Source organism: Sapajus apella, unplaced genomic scaffold (assembly GCF_009761245.1).
Source record: "Sapajus apella isolate SASKATOON/1434 unplaced genomic scaffold, GSC_monkey_1.0 scaffold34, whole genome shotgun sequence".
Lineage (NCBI taxonomy): Eukaryota > Metazoa > Chordata > Mammalia > Primates > Cebidae > Sapajus > Sapajus apella.
In genome coordinates this window covers 23,475,172-23,489,169 of record NW_022436974.1, presented here as the reverse complement: position 1 = coordinate 23,489,169, position 13,998 = coordinate 23,475,172, and the positions used below count along the sequence as shown (strand labels likewise).

At 42.9% G+C, this 13,998-nt stretch overlaps 2 protein-coding genes across 4 annotated transcripts in view; one reads left to right on the top strand and one right to left on the bottom strand.

Annotated features, from left to right (window-relative positions):
- The window catches only part of RSF1 (remodeling and spacing factor 1), a 157,973-nt gene extending 156,105 nt beyond the window's left edge, over positions 1 to 1,868 (bottom strand). For all 3 annotated transcript variants that reach the window (XM_032295915.1, XM_032295916.1, XM_032295917.1), the window contains exon 1: positions 1,384 to 1,868. In XM_032295915.1, the coding sequence (XP_032151806.1) occupies positions 1,384 to 1,570 (187 nt within the window). In that variant the 5' untranslated portion in view covers positions 1,571 to 1,868. The remainder of the gene's footprint in view (positions 1 to 1,383) is intronic.
- An 80-nt stretch (positions 1,869 to 1,948) lies between these two features.
- The window catches only part of AAMDC (adipogenesis associated Mth938 domain containing), a 49,112-nt gene continuing 37,062 nt past the window's right edge, over positions 1,949 to 13,998 (top strand). Inside the window, exon 1 of the mRNA XM_032295926.1 lies at positions 1,949 to 2,096. The gene's annotated coding sequence lies outside the window, so the exon portion shown is untranslated. The remainder of the gene's footprint in view (positions 2,097 to 13,998) is intronic.

Here is a 13,998-nt window from a genome sequence, read left to right as displayed (position 1 = left end):
ACATAGAGAATAGAAGAGCGACCCTGCTTTCTTGGAAAGGAAACAGCTATCTGTCTTGTACAATACCTAGTCCACTTTGGCCAGCTAACATACACAAAAAAAGAGACGTATTTGGAAAATGTTTCTTCTCCAGCCAAGGGCTGTGTCCAGATAAAGGCAATGCTCAGAGTATAACAAAAAAGCCTTCTCTGAGGAAAGAAGTGTGCCAGAAAAGGTGAGGCAGGGATTGGGAATAAATGGGGGTAAGTATAAGCTCTCAGTGTGAAGGCTGGAAGCAGCAGGCGCAGCGCTGAGATGCTCCAGCAAAAGAACCAGCAGCAGCAGCAGGAAGTTTCAATGGGGCCGGGCAGAGCATGCGCCCTGCACCCGCGCGGTGGCCTTATGTGGAAGGAGCACCACTTGCGAACACCAATAATAGACCAGCGGCACCAGAGAGAAACATGAGCAACAAGCACCTTCTTCAACTGTTTCCCCCTCCGTCAGAGCCCCTCCTCCAGCCTACATACTAACCACCCCACCCTACCCTGCAAACGAGAGGGAGACGACTTCTTCCCCTAAGCCCGGCTGCCAGGATAAAGGGGGAAGGGATTGGAAAAGTGGGGAGATGCTCGTCTATTATTTTGGAGGAGGTGGGGAGAGGAAGGAGAAAAACTATGGAGGAGGAATTAACCCTCTCCTCTCCAAAGTGGAGCCGAACCGACTTCGCCCCCCTACAGAGAATGAAGAAGAATCCCCTCCCGTGGGGGAGGAGCAGACCTCCCCACTCGAAGGAAGGAGTTTTGGGGGTTAAACCAGCCATCGAAGGGAAGGGAAAAGGGACAAATCTCTCGGGGGAGTTCCCAACAGAGGGAGGGTGAGTTGAGTGTCCGCTGGCCCCCGCCCACCCAGGTGAAGGGAGATACGGAGGTGTCCGGAGCTGCCGAGCCCAACCTCCCCCGAGACTGTAGGAAAGATTGGTGGGAGGAGGGGAGGGAGTAAGGGTGGGGAGGAGGAGAAAAGCGCAAAGCTGGCCGGAACCTGCGCTCCCCTTCCCCCGCCGCCAAGGGGGAGATGGGGTGGGGGGCCGGCCTCCGCCGCGGAGAAGCAGCCCTGGGCTACCGACCGGCACAATAATCCCTCCCCGCACCCAGCCCACACCTAGCCCGCAACGCCCCCACCGCCGCTCCCTGCCCGGCCGAGTGGCCCTAGGGGGCCTCCGCCCCGCCTCCCCACTGCCCAAGACCCCGGGGGCCGGGCGAGGAAGACCAGCCCGGCGGAGTTGCGTCCTAGTGTGAGGACACAGCCGCGGAGGCCCGAGCCGCGAACACCCCGGGCGTCTGTGAAGAGCAGAAGCAGGAGCGCGCCAGGGCCGCTTCCCGCCGGGCGTTCGGGCCCCTCGCTTACCTTCTCCGTTGCCGACGTCCGGCGGCGGCGCCTGCAGCACCCGCTCCAGCTCAGGGAACGGCAACTCAGGCAGGTCTAGCAGCGGCCCGTAGCGCTCCAGGAAGGAGCAGACTACGGCGAAGTTGGGGCACGAACCCGGGCAGCCCGGAGGAGCCATCGCCGCCGCCGCTGCCGCCGCCGTCGCCATTTTGAACTGGAGGATGGAGGAGGAGGCGATGGGGGGGCGGGATGAGTTGGGGTGCCGAGGGACGGCAGGGTAGCCTTACGGACGACAGGAGGCGCTCTCAAGTGGGCTCCCCCGCGGACATCAGCGTCTCAGGGACGGCGCCGCGATCCCACAATACATCGGCGGCCCGGAGCAGTCGAGAACCGAATCAGACCGGAGACAGAGAGGCCCTCTGCGCCTTTCACTTTCCGCCCTCTTTCCGCCCCTTTCTCCCCTCCCCTTAGGGCTTGCCACTGCCTCGTGTGACAGGGGGAATGAAAACAAGGGAAACGGGGCGGGGAGGCGGGCTGGAAGCGAGAGGGGCGGGACTTCTCGAGAATAATGGCCAATGGACACAGAGGGGGCGGGGCTTCGGGCGCCGAACCGCTGCAAGGCGTATTCTGGGAAGGCCGTAGGGGGTGCCGAGCCAGAAGCCACGCTGGGAGCCGAAGTGTCGGGGAAGCACCGAGCCGTTTGAGAACCCAACTTCGAGGAGGCAGGGTGGTGGGTGAGTTTTCAGGGGAATCCTAAAACTGGGCCACGAAATGGTGGAGAGGTCGAGGAGAATTAAACCGAAGAAGGGAATAGGGCGGGGGAAAGCACAGTTGTGGGAGAAGGTTGGGAAGGGGAAAGGTAGAGAGGTGCCCTTAATTAGGGGTTGGGCTGGGACCTTTGTAAGAAAGACGTCTCTGCGGAAGTTTGCCAAGTGGGTATTGCTCTCTGCTGGGGTAGGGCAAATGCAGCTTTGCTGGAAAAGCAAAGTCTGAGGGAACGGAACTCGGGGGGAATCCTTGAATGAGGAGTTGGGGCCCTGCTGGGAGAAGAGGGTCTAAGGAGACTAGGCTCTGCCAGGGGACCCAGGGTGTGAGGGGAAATGGCCCTGTTCAGGGACCAAAGTCGGAGTGTGGGCTGGGACTCCACTAAGAGGCCGAACATGACAGACGGTGGAACAGCAAAAAGTTTGTTAGAAGACAGGGTTCCACTTCGTGGAGGGGTAGGGGGAGAGCAGTGAACATTCCCACAGAGAACCTCGGAGAGAAACTACCAATAATGTAAAATAGAATGTGCAGCGTGAGAAGAAGTACACATTGTGGTTAGAAGCCTGAGCTTTGGATTCAGTCAGGCTTAAGTCTTAGCAGGACCACTTCATGACATTGTGAAAATTTCTTCATTTCTTTGAACCCCTTAAAGTGGGGTCATACTAGTACCTATATCACAGGGTATTACTAGATAAATCACAGTAAAGTTATTAGCACAGTGCGTTAGCACATAGCAAGTACTTTAAAAATATTAGTTATCAAAAAAGGAGTTCCTATAATTTAGACTAAATTCTGCTATATTTATTTAGTCTACAATTTTTTATGAGAATTTCTGAGTGCATTTAAAACTTAAATAGTACCTAACTCCTAAAAAGAATTTGGCCTGGCGCGGTGGCTCATGCCTGTAATCCCAGAACTTTTTGGGAGGCCGAGGTGGGCGGATCACCTGAGCTCAGGAGTTCAAGATCAGCCTGGCAACATGGTGAAACCTGTCTCTAGTAAAAATAAAAAATTAGTTAGCCATGCTCCGGAGGCTGAGGCAGGAGAATCACTTGATGGAAGGCAAAGGTTGCTGTGAGCCAAGGTCATGCCACTGCACTCCAGCCTGGGCCACAGAGCAAGACTCCATCTCAAAAAAAAAAAAGAAAGAAAAAAATTGAAGCAAGATACAACACAAACCATGTAAAAAAGAGAAATCTGTAATTAAAGAACAATAAGAAATAGATGAGCAAATAATTATGTGAGGAACAGGGAAAATGGTTACACAGTTAAACCCTGAATTTTGTTCTGCATTTACAGGTTTTAAAAAGGGGAAAAACCATAAGGGTGTATATCATTCCCATTATCTAAAGAAAGAATACTCAATTTATCAAGAGAAAAATTCTATATTGTAAGAGGAATTTATTACCTTAAATAGTGGTTCATAGCCTTGAGTAGTATACAAACCCTTTTTAAAGGAAAAAAAATTCCTTTGAAACTTGGCAAATACTTTTGAAAATTCCAGTGTAAGAAATCAAAATCTAAAGAACAATGTAAGTGTAGTTAATGCCACTGAAGTACACACTTAAAAATAGTTAAAATGGCATGTTTTATGTTACATATATTTTACCACAATAAAAAAGCTTTTAAGAAACCAAAATCCTACGTCAGTAAAATATGGTTATGAATTATCACTGCCAAAGAAGTTTTAATTTAATGAGTGGAAAAATATTGTTTTTAAGCAATTACTGAAATGAAACAAAACTAAACTAAAACATTTTTATAGGACTACCAAACTGTCAAGTATATATCTCTTAACCCTGGGGACCTGAAGACCCCAGTTTAAAAATAATCTGGGTGACATGGGGTGGCTCACACCTGTAATCCCAGCACTCTGGGAGGTTGAGCAGGAGGATCCCTTGAGCCAAGGAGTTCAAGACCAGCCTTGGCAAGGTAGTGAAACCTCATCTGTAGTCCCAGTCTCAAGAAAAAAATAATAATAATCCAGCTGGGCATGGTGGCTCACGCCTGTACTCCCAGCATTTTGGGAGGCCAATGTGGGTAGATCAAAATGTCAGGAGTTTGAGACCAGCCTGGCCAATATGGTGAAACCCCATCTCTACTAAAAATACAAAAATTAGCTGGGCGTGGTGGCAGGCGCCTGTAGCCCCAGCTCCTCAGGAGGCTGAGGCAGTAGAAATGCTTGAACTCAGGGGGCAGAGGTTGCAGTGAGCTGAGATCGCGCCACTGCACTCCAGCCTGGCAACAGACCGAGACTCTGCCTCAAAAAATAATAATAATAATCTGACCCAGAATACAGTTTTAACAACAGTTTTGTGGAAAGGTACAAAGACTTTCATATACTGGTTACTTAATTGACCTTAAATAAAAGCTAGGTACAGGATACTTTAAAATCGCTATCTTTGTGAAGAAATTTATATGGAAAGAACCTTCAAACCTACAATGAAGATTTAATTATTATGTGAACCTTGCCTGTACTTTCTATTTTTGCTTGAAGCTTTTGGATACTTCACTTCCCACATTCCAGTGAGGTTGCATCTAAAAAAGAAATAAAACTATTACTATAGTTTTCTTTTCTCACTGTTCACACTGTTAGTCAGAGACTGATAAATAAGGTTAGTTTCTGCCTTTTCTCACCTAGATTGGCATGGAAACAGAATCCTTTAGCATCAGAAAGTTATATCCACCCAAAGATAAGAAGCATTTTACTACAAAGCAAGGTTTAGGTCATGCCTTCCTTTACTCAAGTCTCTGCTTGAAAATAAACAATACACACCCATAATGCTGTCATCACTTCTTGCCTTCCTGAGCAAAGAGAAACCACAATTTATATAATTATATAAGTGAGTTGTATATATCAGGCTGGAATTAAAGGTGCAAAAAAGAGTAGCTATTTTTAAAACCTGTATTTGATTTACTGCTACTGCCATGAAGAGGCCTTTGAACAAGCATTAAGTTACACTTGGTTCAGCTTTGTTTATGAATCAGAAATTTCTTAAGATATTTCAAATATCGCATCCTATTAGGGGAAAATATTTTGCTCAATTAGAATTAATGACTAGTTTATTAAAAATGACAAAAACAACCCAAATATTCATCAACAGAAAAATGTAAGTTGTGATATACTACTCATAGTGATACATACTGTTGATACACACTACAGCCTGGGTGAATTTCTTTTTTTTTTTTTTTTTTTTTTTTTGAGATGGAGTCTCGCTCCATTGCCCAGGCTGGAGTGCAATGGTGTGATCTCGGCTCCCTGCAACCTCCGCCTCCCAGGTTCAAGTGATTCTCCTGCCTCAGCCTCCTGAGTAGCTGGGACTACAGGCACGCACCACCACGCCCAGCTAATTTTTTGTATTTTTAGTAAAGAGTTTCACCATGTTTTTCAGGCTGTTCTCAAACTCCCAACCTCATGATCTGCCTGCCTTGGCCTCCCAAAGTGCTGGGATTATAGGTGTGAGCCACTGCACACAGCCTGGGTGAATCTTAAAAACATGTTGAGTGAAAGAAGGCAGACACAAAAGAGTTAGGTACTGTACAATTCAGTATAAAGATCAAAACTAATCTGTGGGAATAGAAATCAGAGTACAGTAGTTGTTTCCTTTGAGCTTGGAAGAAGATTGACTAGAAAGGGGCATAAGGGGAGTTCATAGATAGTTTCTGTATACTGATTGGCAAGTTTATTTCTCAAAATTCATTGAACGGTAAACACTGCATTCTACTAAATGCAGTGCAATTATGCTTCAACTTTAAAAGTTAATGGTTTACTCCTGTATAATCCCAATTAGCATTGGTATCAGTTTGCCTTTTATCAAAATTGATACACATTTCTGTCTCCTTCATATGTTATCTTTGCATTTGTTACACAGTTTTTTGTTTTGCTTTTTTTTTTTGTTTTTTAGGAAATATTATAAGCTTAGTAAATGTATATTGAGGCAAACTGAATTCCATTTGAGAGGCCATTTTGGGGAATTCCTAATCAAGGATGAGCAAATTAGGTTTATTTAAAACTCACTTTAAAAAATCTAAAACATCTGAAGGTATATGGACATATGACACATGTAGTGAAAAAGCTATTAGGTAAGTGTCAACAGAAATAGAAATCTCTACTCTTGAAGATAGTTTAATAAGAAAATGTATAAAAATAAAAGGAAGCCCTAATATAAACAAGATGTAAACCAACCATTTTCTGGTTATTTGTCTTGATAACTGAATTCTGTGTTACAACAGAATTCTATTTATTGATGAAAGCACCTTTAGATGTGTCTTACTACCCATCTTTGTGTGTGTGTGTGTGTGTGTGTGTGTGTGTGTGTGTGTGTGCGCGCGCGCGCGCACGCGCGCACGAGCACAATATTTATGTCACATGTTTGTTAAAACAGTATTGTTATTTCTCAGGACAAGAGCAAAGATCACCCCCTGCAGAAGCTTAGGAACTATGTATAGAACTTTACAGAATACAGGCAATACTTTACCTTAAGCCTATCTGCTGACCAGAGAATAGAATTCTGCATGGACTCAAGGAACAAAAGGAAACTAGGCAGGGAAAGGGAAAAGGAAAGTGCTCCTCTGAATCAAACTTCAGCTGCCATCAGGGCATATCTTGTGGTGGTCACAGATTGTAGGCTGTTTGGGGAAGGTTCAGGTTCAGCATAGGATTCCATTTGTCTACTTGGCTACACCCTGGCTGAGGTGCCATGAGGTCAGTGTCACTTAAATTCCTGGCCAGCCAAACCGCACAGTAAAGAGTCCCAAATTGAGAATCAAGTTCCTCCAAGTCATTCCTATCAGTGGCAAAGCAGTAGATGCCCCAAAGCCAGTCTCCCATGTTGTCCGGTACTATGGGAGTTTCAATAGCCGCAGTGCTCACTGGGACCCCGCTGGAACCCATAGTAATAAGCCACTCCCTTCTTTTTTTGAGACTTGTGCATGAGACTGTTCTCTGACAAGCCTGACTGAGATTGGTTTCCCTGATGGAATAAAGATTTTTACTGAAAAGAAAACTGATAAGGAGGCCAGGTGCAGTGGCTTATGCTTGTAATCCCAGCACTCTGAGAGGCCAAGGTGGGAGTTCAAGACCAGGCTGGTCAACATGGTGAAACTCTGTCTCTAGTAAAAATGCAAAAATTAGATGGACATGGTGGTGCATACCTATAGTCCCAGCTACTCACTTGAATCACTTTAACCCAGGAGGCAGAGGTGGCAGTGAGCCAAGATCATGCCATTGCACTCCGTCCTGGGTAACAGACCAAGACATCATCTCATAAAAAAAAAAAAAAAGCGGGGGGGACAGCCTGTATTATGTTTCATATCTTGTAGCTATGTATCTACATTTAAAATTTTTATTATTAAATAATTCATAACAGAGATAATCTTAGGCAGTCTGACATCCTGTACAGCAAGGCCTGATACTCATTTGTATGGACCAGAAAGGCTGTACTGATTGTTAAACTGTTAAGATATTGTATTTGCATGCCAGTTGCAGCATAGTCACTACCCTGAGCCTCTTAAGTGCACCCCTGCTATACTGGCTACCCAGTCTGTCTCCAGCAACACCCAGCAACTGAACTTTTGAAACAGACAGACCCTATTCTAGCATTCCACTTCCATTTTGATGCAGTTGATGCTCATGCTGTTTCTTATTATGAATGTCTTGAACATACCCCCAGCCTATGGCAATATTTTTCAAACAGTAGGTTATGACCTATTAGCAATTTTTAATTAATTAGTTCAAGACCAGAATTATATTAAAAACAAAAAAGAATAAAAATAGAACAGAAAATATCACAGTACATCACAAAAGAGGAGTCATCACTAGCAATAGTAATTTAAAAGATTACGAGGAAATACAAGTAACTGTGTGCCTGCAAATTAGATAATTTCAATGAAACGAACACATTTCTAGAATAACACAAACTATGGATACTCACTCAAGAACAACTAGAAAATTTTAATGAACCCATAATAAGTAAAAGTAATGAATTGGAGACCGGGCACAGTGGCTCATGCCTGTAACCCCAGCGCTTTGGGAGACCAAGGCGGGCAGATCACCTGAGGTCAGAAGTTTGAGATCAGTCTAGCCAACATAGTGAAACCCTGTCTCTACTAAAAATACAATAATTTAGTATTTTTGTATACTAAATACAAAAATACACACACCCGGCTGGGTGTGGTGGCACGCACCTATAGTCCCAGCTACTCAGGAGGCTGAGGAAGGAGAATCGCTTGAACCCAGGAGGTAGAGGTTGGAGTGAGCCAAGATGGGGCCACTGTACTCCAGCCTGGGCAACAGAGTGAAACTCCATCTCGAAAAAAAAGGAAAAAAAATCGGCTGGGCGCGGTGGCTCAAGCCTGTAATCCCAGCACTTTGGGAGGCCGAGGTGGGCGGATCACAAGGTCAAGACATTGAGACCATCCTGGCCAACATGGTGAAACCCTGTCTCTACTAAAAATACAAAAAAATAGCTGGGCATGGTGGCGTGTGGCTGTAGCCCCAGCCACTCAACAGGCTGAGACAGGAGAACTGATTGAATCCGGGAGGTAGAGGTTGCAGTGAGCCGAGATAGCGCCACTGCATTCTAGCCTGGTGCCTGGCAACAAAGCAAGACTCTGTCTCAAAAAAAAAAAAAAAATCGAATTAAGAATTTCAAAGTTGCCCCTTGCCCCACACCCCTCAAAAAAGAAAAAAAGCTCAGATGGCTTCATGGTCAGTTCTACCAAAAGTTGAAAGAAGAATTAATAGCAATCCTTCACAAATTTATACCAAAAACTAGAAGAGAGGGAACACTTCCCAACTCATTCTGTGAGGATAGATTTTCCCTAGTAGCAAGATAGGAAAGCCCAATACCTCATGTGAATCTAGGAAACACAGCAATCCTCAATGAAATACTAGCAAACCACTTGCAGCAACATATAAAAAGGATTATATACCATAAACAAGTGAGATTCATCCCAAGTATGCAATATTGGCTTAAAATCTAAAAATCAATCTGTTCTGTTAATATATTGTAATATATTAGCAGAATAAAAGACTAAAACAACACAGTCATCTCAATAGATGCATAAAATCCATGTGATAAAATTCAATATTTTTTCATGTTAAAAAAATAAGCTAGAAAGAGAAGGAAACTTTCAGCCTGATTAAGAACATTATGAAAAACCCATGTCTAATATATGGGATGCCGAAAACTGATTCCTTCCTCCTAAGATCAGGGAATAAGACAAGGATGTCTGCTATATCCACTTCAATTTATTTATTTATTTATTTATTTATTTTCTAGGAAAGCAGTTAGAATATCCACTTCAATTTAATATTACACTGGAGGTTCTAGCCAGTGCAATGCGTCAAAAATAAGTAAATAAAAGCATCCAGATTGGCATGGAAGAAGTAAAACAAGCTCTATCCTAAATTACTGATTTTATAAATAGGAAATCCTAAAGAATCTACAAAAAAAGCTATTAGAACAAATAGACAGGTTAAGCAAGTTTGCAGGATACAAGATAAATACTCAAACATTACATGTTATTCTATATATTAGCAATGAACAATCCAAAAATGAAATCAGAACAGACATGGTGTCTCATGCCTATAATCCCAGCACTTTTGGAGGCAAGGTGGGTGGATCACTTGAGGCCAGGAGTTCAACACCAGTCTGACCAACATTGTGAAACTCCATCTCTACTAAAAATACAAAAACTTAGCTGGGGCATGGTGATATGTGCCTGCAATCCCAGCTACTAGGAATGCTGAGGCAGGAGAATCACTTGAACTTGGGAGGTGGAGGTTGCAGTGAGCGAAGATTGCACCACTGCACTCCAACCTGGGCGACAGTGTGACTCCGTCTCAAGAAAACAAAACAAACAACAAAAAAAATCAATAACTCCATTTACAATAACATCAAAAATATTTAGAGATTTCTTAAAAAGAAATACAAGAATGAAAATTATAAAACATTGTTAAAGGAAATTTAAAAAGACGTACATGGGAAGAAAACCCATATTCATGGATTGGAAGACTTGATAAGATGACAATACTCTTTAAGTACAGATGCAACAGATTCACTCTCCATCAAAATTCTAGCTGGCTTCTTTGCAGAAATTGATAAGTTGATCCTAATACTAATATGAAAATTCAGAGAACCCAGAACATCCAAAACAGTTTTTCAAACAATGAACAAAATTAAAGGACTCACACTTCCTGGTTTCCAAAGTTCCTACACACCTACGGTAATCATGATTTCGTGAAGTAATGGCATGTGACAGACTGTATATCCCCCAGATTTATATGTTGAAGCTCTAACCCCCAATGCGACTATATTTAGAGATAGTGCCTATAGGAAAGAGTTAACTAAAGTTCAACAGTGTCATGAGGGTGGGGCCCTAATGTGATACAATTAGTAATTTTATAAGAACAGGAATTGAGAGAGTGCTCTTTCTCTTCACATGCGTATGCCAAGGAGAGGCCATGTGAAGACACAGAGAGATGGCAGTCATCTCCAACTTAAGGAGGAAGCCCTCACCAGACACCAGTCAGGCAAGCACCTTATCTTAGATATGTCAGCTCCAGAACTGTGAAAAATAAATTTTTGTTGTTTAAGTTACCAGTCCATGTTATTTCTTTTTTTTTTTTTTTTTTGAGACAGAGTCTTACTTTGCCAGCAGGCTGGAGTGCAGTGGTGCAATCCTGACCCCTCCAACACCCTGGTTCAAGCAATTCTCTTGCCTCAGTCTCCCGAGTAGCTGGGATTATAGGCACACGCCATCATGCCCAGCTAATTTTTGTATTTTTAGTAGAGATGGGGTTTCACCATGTTGGCCAGTATGGTCTTGATCTCCTGACCTCAAAATCCACCCATCGTGGCCTCTCAAAGTGCTGGGATTACAGGCATAAGCCACCGTGCCCGGCCCGATCTATGTTATTTTATAACAAATAACCATGTATGTCAATGGAATAGAATGGAGATTCAAATATAAACCTATACATCTAGAGTAAATTGATTTAAAATAAACATACCAAGACCATATAATAGGGAAAGACTAGTCTTTGCAACAAACGATGCTGGGAAAACTAGAGATCTACGTAGAAAAGAATAAAGTTGAACTCCTAATTCATTCCATATAAATAATTTAAAATGTTTTGGGCAACTACATTTGTAAGGCCTGAAACTATAAAACTCTTAGAAGAAAACAGGGATAAATCTTTTAAGACCTTGGATATGGCAATGGATTCTTAGAAATAACACCAAATCCACAAGCAACTAAAGGAAAAATAAATTAATAGACCTCATCAAAATTTAAAACTTGTGTGCTTTAAAAAAACATGTCAAAAATTCAAGACCATCAGTCCAAACGTGGGGCTTAAGAAAGAAAATCGGCTGGGTGCAGTGGCTCACACTTGTAATTCCAGGATATTGGGAGGCTGAGACAGTGGATCGTGAGATCAGGAGTTCAAGAACAGCCTGGCCAACATGGTGAAACCCCATCTCTACTAAAAATAGAAAAAATAGCCAGGTGTGGTGGTGGTCGCCTGTAATCCTAGCTGCTCGGGAGGCTGAGGCAGAGAACTGCTTGAATCTGGGAGGCGGAGGTTGCAGAGAGCTGAGATTGCACCACTGCATTCCAGCCTGGGCAACAGAGTGAGACTCCATCTCAAAAACAAAGAAAGAAAGAAAATCAAGTCTGGGCACAGTTGTTCATGCCTATAATCCCAACACTTTCGGAGATCAAGGCAGGACAATCACTTGAGGCCAGGAATTTGAGACCATCCTGGGAAACATAGTGAGACCCTATCTCTACAAAAAATTTTTTGAAACTTAGCCAGACATGGTGCTGCATAGCTGTAGTCTTAGCTGCTCAGGAGACTAAGGTGGGAAAAATCACTTAAGCCCAGGATTTTGAGGCTGTGGTAAGCTATGATTGTGCCATTGCACTCCAGCCTGGGCAACAGAACAAGAGCCTGTATCTAAAAGAATAAAAGAAAAGAAAGTCAAAAGACAGTCTACAAAATAGGAAAAAAAATATCCAGTAAGAGATTCATCTAGAATATGTTAAAAACACATGTCAATAATAAAAAAGACAAATAATTGACCTTTCATCAAAGAAAACATACAAATAGCCAACAAGCAAATGAAAAGATACTCAACATCATTGATCATCAAGAAATAAATAATGAAAACCACAATGAAATAGCACTTCATGGCTGGCTGCAGTGGCTCATGCCTGTAATCTCAGGACTTTGGGAAACTGAGGTGGGAGAAAGCTTGAGTCCAGGAGTTTGAGACCAGTCTGGGCAACATGGCAAGACCCTGTCTCTACAAAATATACCAAAAAAAAAAAAAAAAAAAAAAATAGCCAGTTATGGTGGTAATGCATCTGTAGTTCCCAGCTACTTGGGAAGCTGAGATGAGAGAACTGCTTGAGCCTGGGAAGTCGAGGCTGCAGTGAGCCATAATGATGTCACTGCACTCTAGCCTGGCAACAAAGCAATACCTTGTCTCACAAAAAAGAAAGAAAGGAAAAAATGTCACTTCACACCCACAATGACGGCTTGACGTTAGCATTGACAAGGATATGGAGAAATCAGAACCGTTATCACTGCTAATGGAATTGTAAAGTTGTAGATCTGCTATGTAACAGTCTGATAGCTCCTCAAAATGATAAACATAGTTATTTGAACCAGCAGTTCTTTTCCTAGCTATCCCCAAGAGAAATAAGCATATGTCCGTGCAAAAATTTGCACAGTAAATGTTCATAACAAGTGTTGTTCCTAATATTGAAAGTTGGATACAACCTAATGTCCATCAGCTGATTAATACAGATTCTTTGGCTTCTCCTTGAAATTCTCAGTAGATCTCTGTTGGATCCTAGGTATCTGCAAGTACATGTTGTGATTACGATTCTGTTGTTCTGAGAACCACTCTTAATACATCCTGTTCTACTCTTACCTTCTTTTTATTCTCCCAGGCCATGTCTACTATGGGATATAATTTCTTCCATGCAATATGAAAGTAGAAGCCACCTTTTGCACTACCTTAGGTATCTTTTTTTATTTCTCAGCTAGGGTCTTATACTTTGTTGCCCAGGCTGGAGTGCAGTGGTGTGACCTCGGCTCACTGCACCACCTCCCAGTTTCAGGCAATTCTCCTGCCTCAGCCTCCCAAGTAGCTGGGATTACAGATATGTGCCACCACGCCTGGCTAAGTTTTGTATTTTTGTTTTGTTTTGCTTTAGTAGAGATGGGGTTTCATCATGTTGGCCAGGCTGGTTTTGAACTCCTGACCTCAAGTAATCCACCCATTTGGGCCTCTCAAAGTGCTGGGATTAAAGGCGTGAGCCACAATGCCTGGTCAGGTATCTTTTTAAATCTTCTACGAATTATATCACTGTTCTGTTGACAAACATTTTGTGACTGCATTTTCTCTAAAAGTCCAAATCTCTTGACATATGTATGATATCCACCATAATCTGAACTCAATTTACCTTTCCAGCTACATCACTCACTATACTCTAATCACACTTGACAATAGAAAACTGTACTTACCAAATTATAGGTCTGGCGGTGTCAATACAGAGGTAACCATCAACATCATGTATTGGTGGCAGGGTTGATTCTCATATATAAAGTTATCCTGTGAGTTTATAAAATGAAACTTCACAAATAGGGGAAGTTTTATATTTATTCTTCAAATGTATTTCCAGTATTTTCTCATGTACCCTCTGTTTTAAGAAAAAAAAAGTCCTCCAGCCCCCCAGTTCTCCCCATATTTGCCTGTTGAAATTTTTTTTATAGCCAGCGTTACAGTGATCTTGTTAAAGAATTCAGTCTATTTGTGCTCTGTAACAGTAGTCCTTAACCTTTTTGGCACAAGG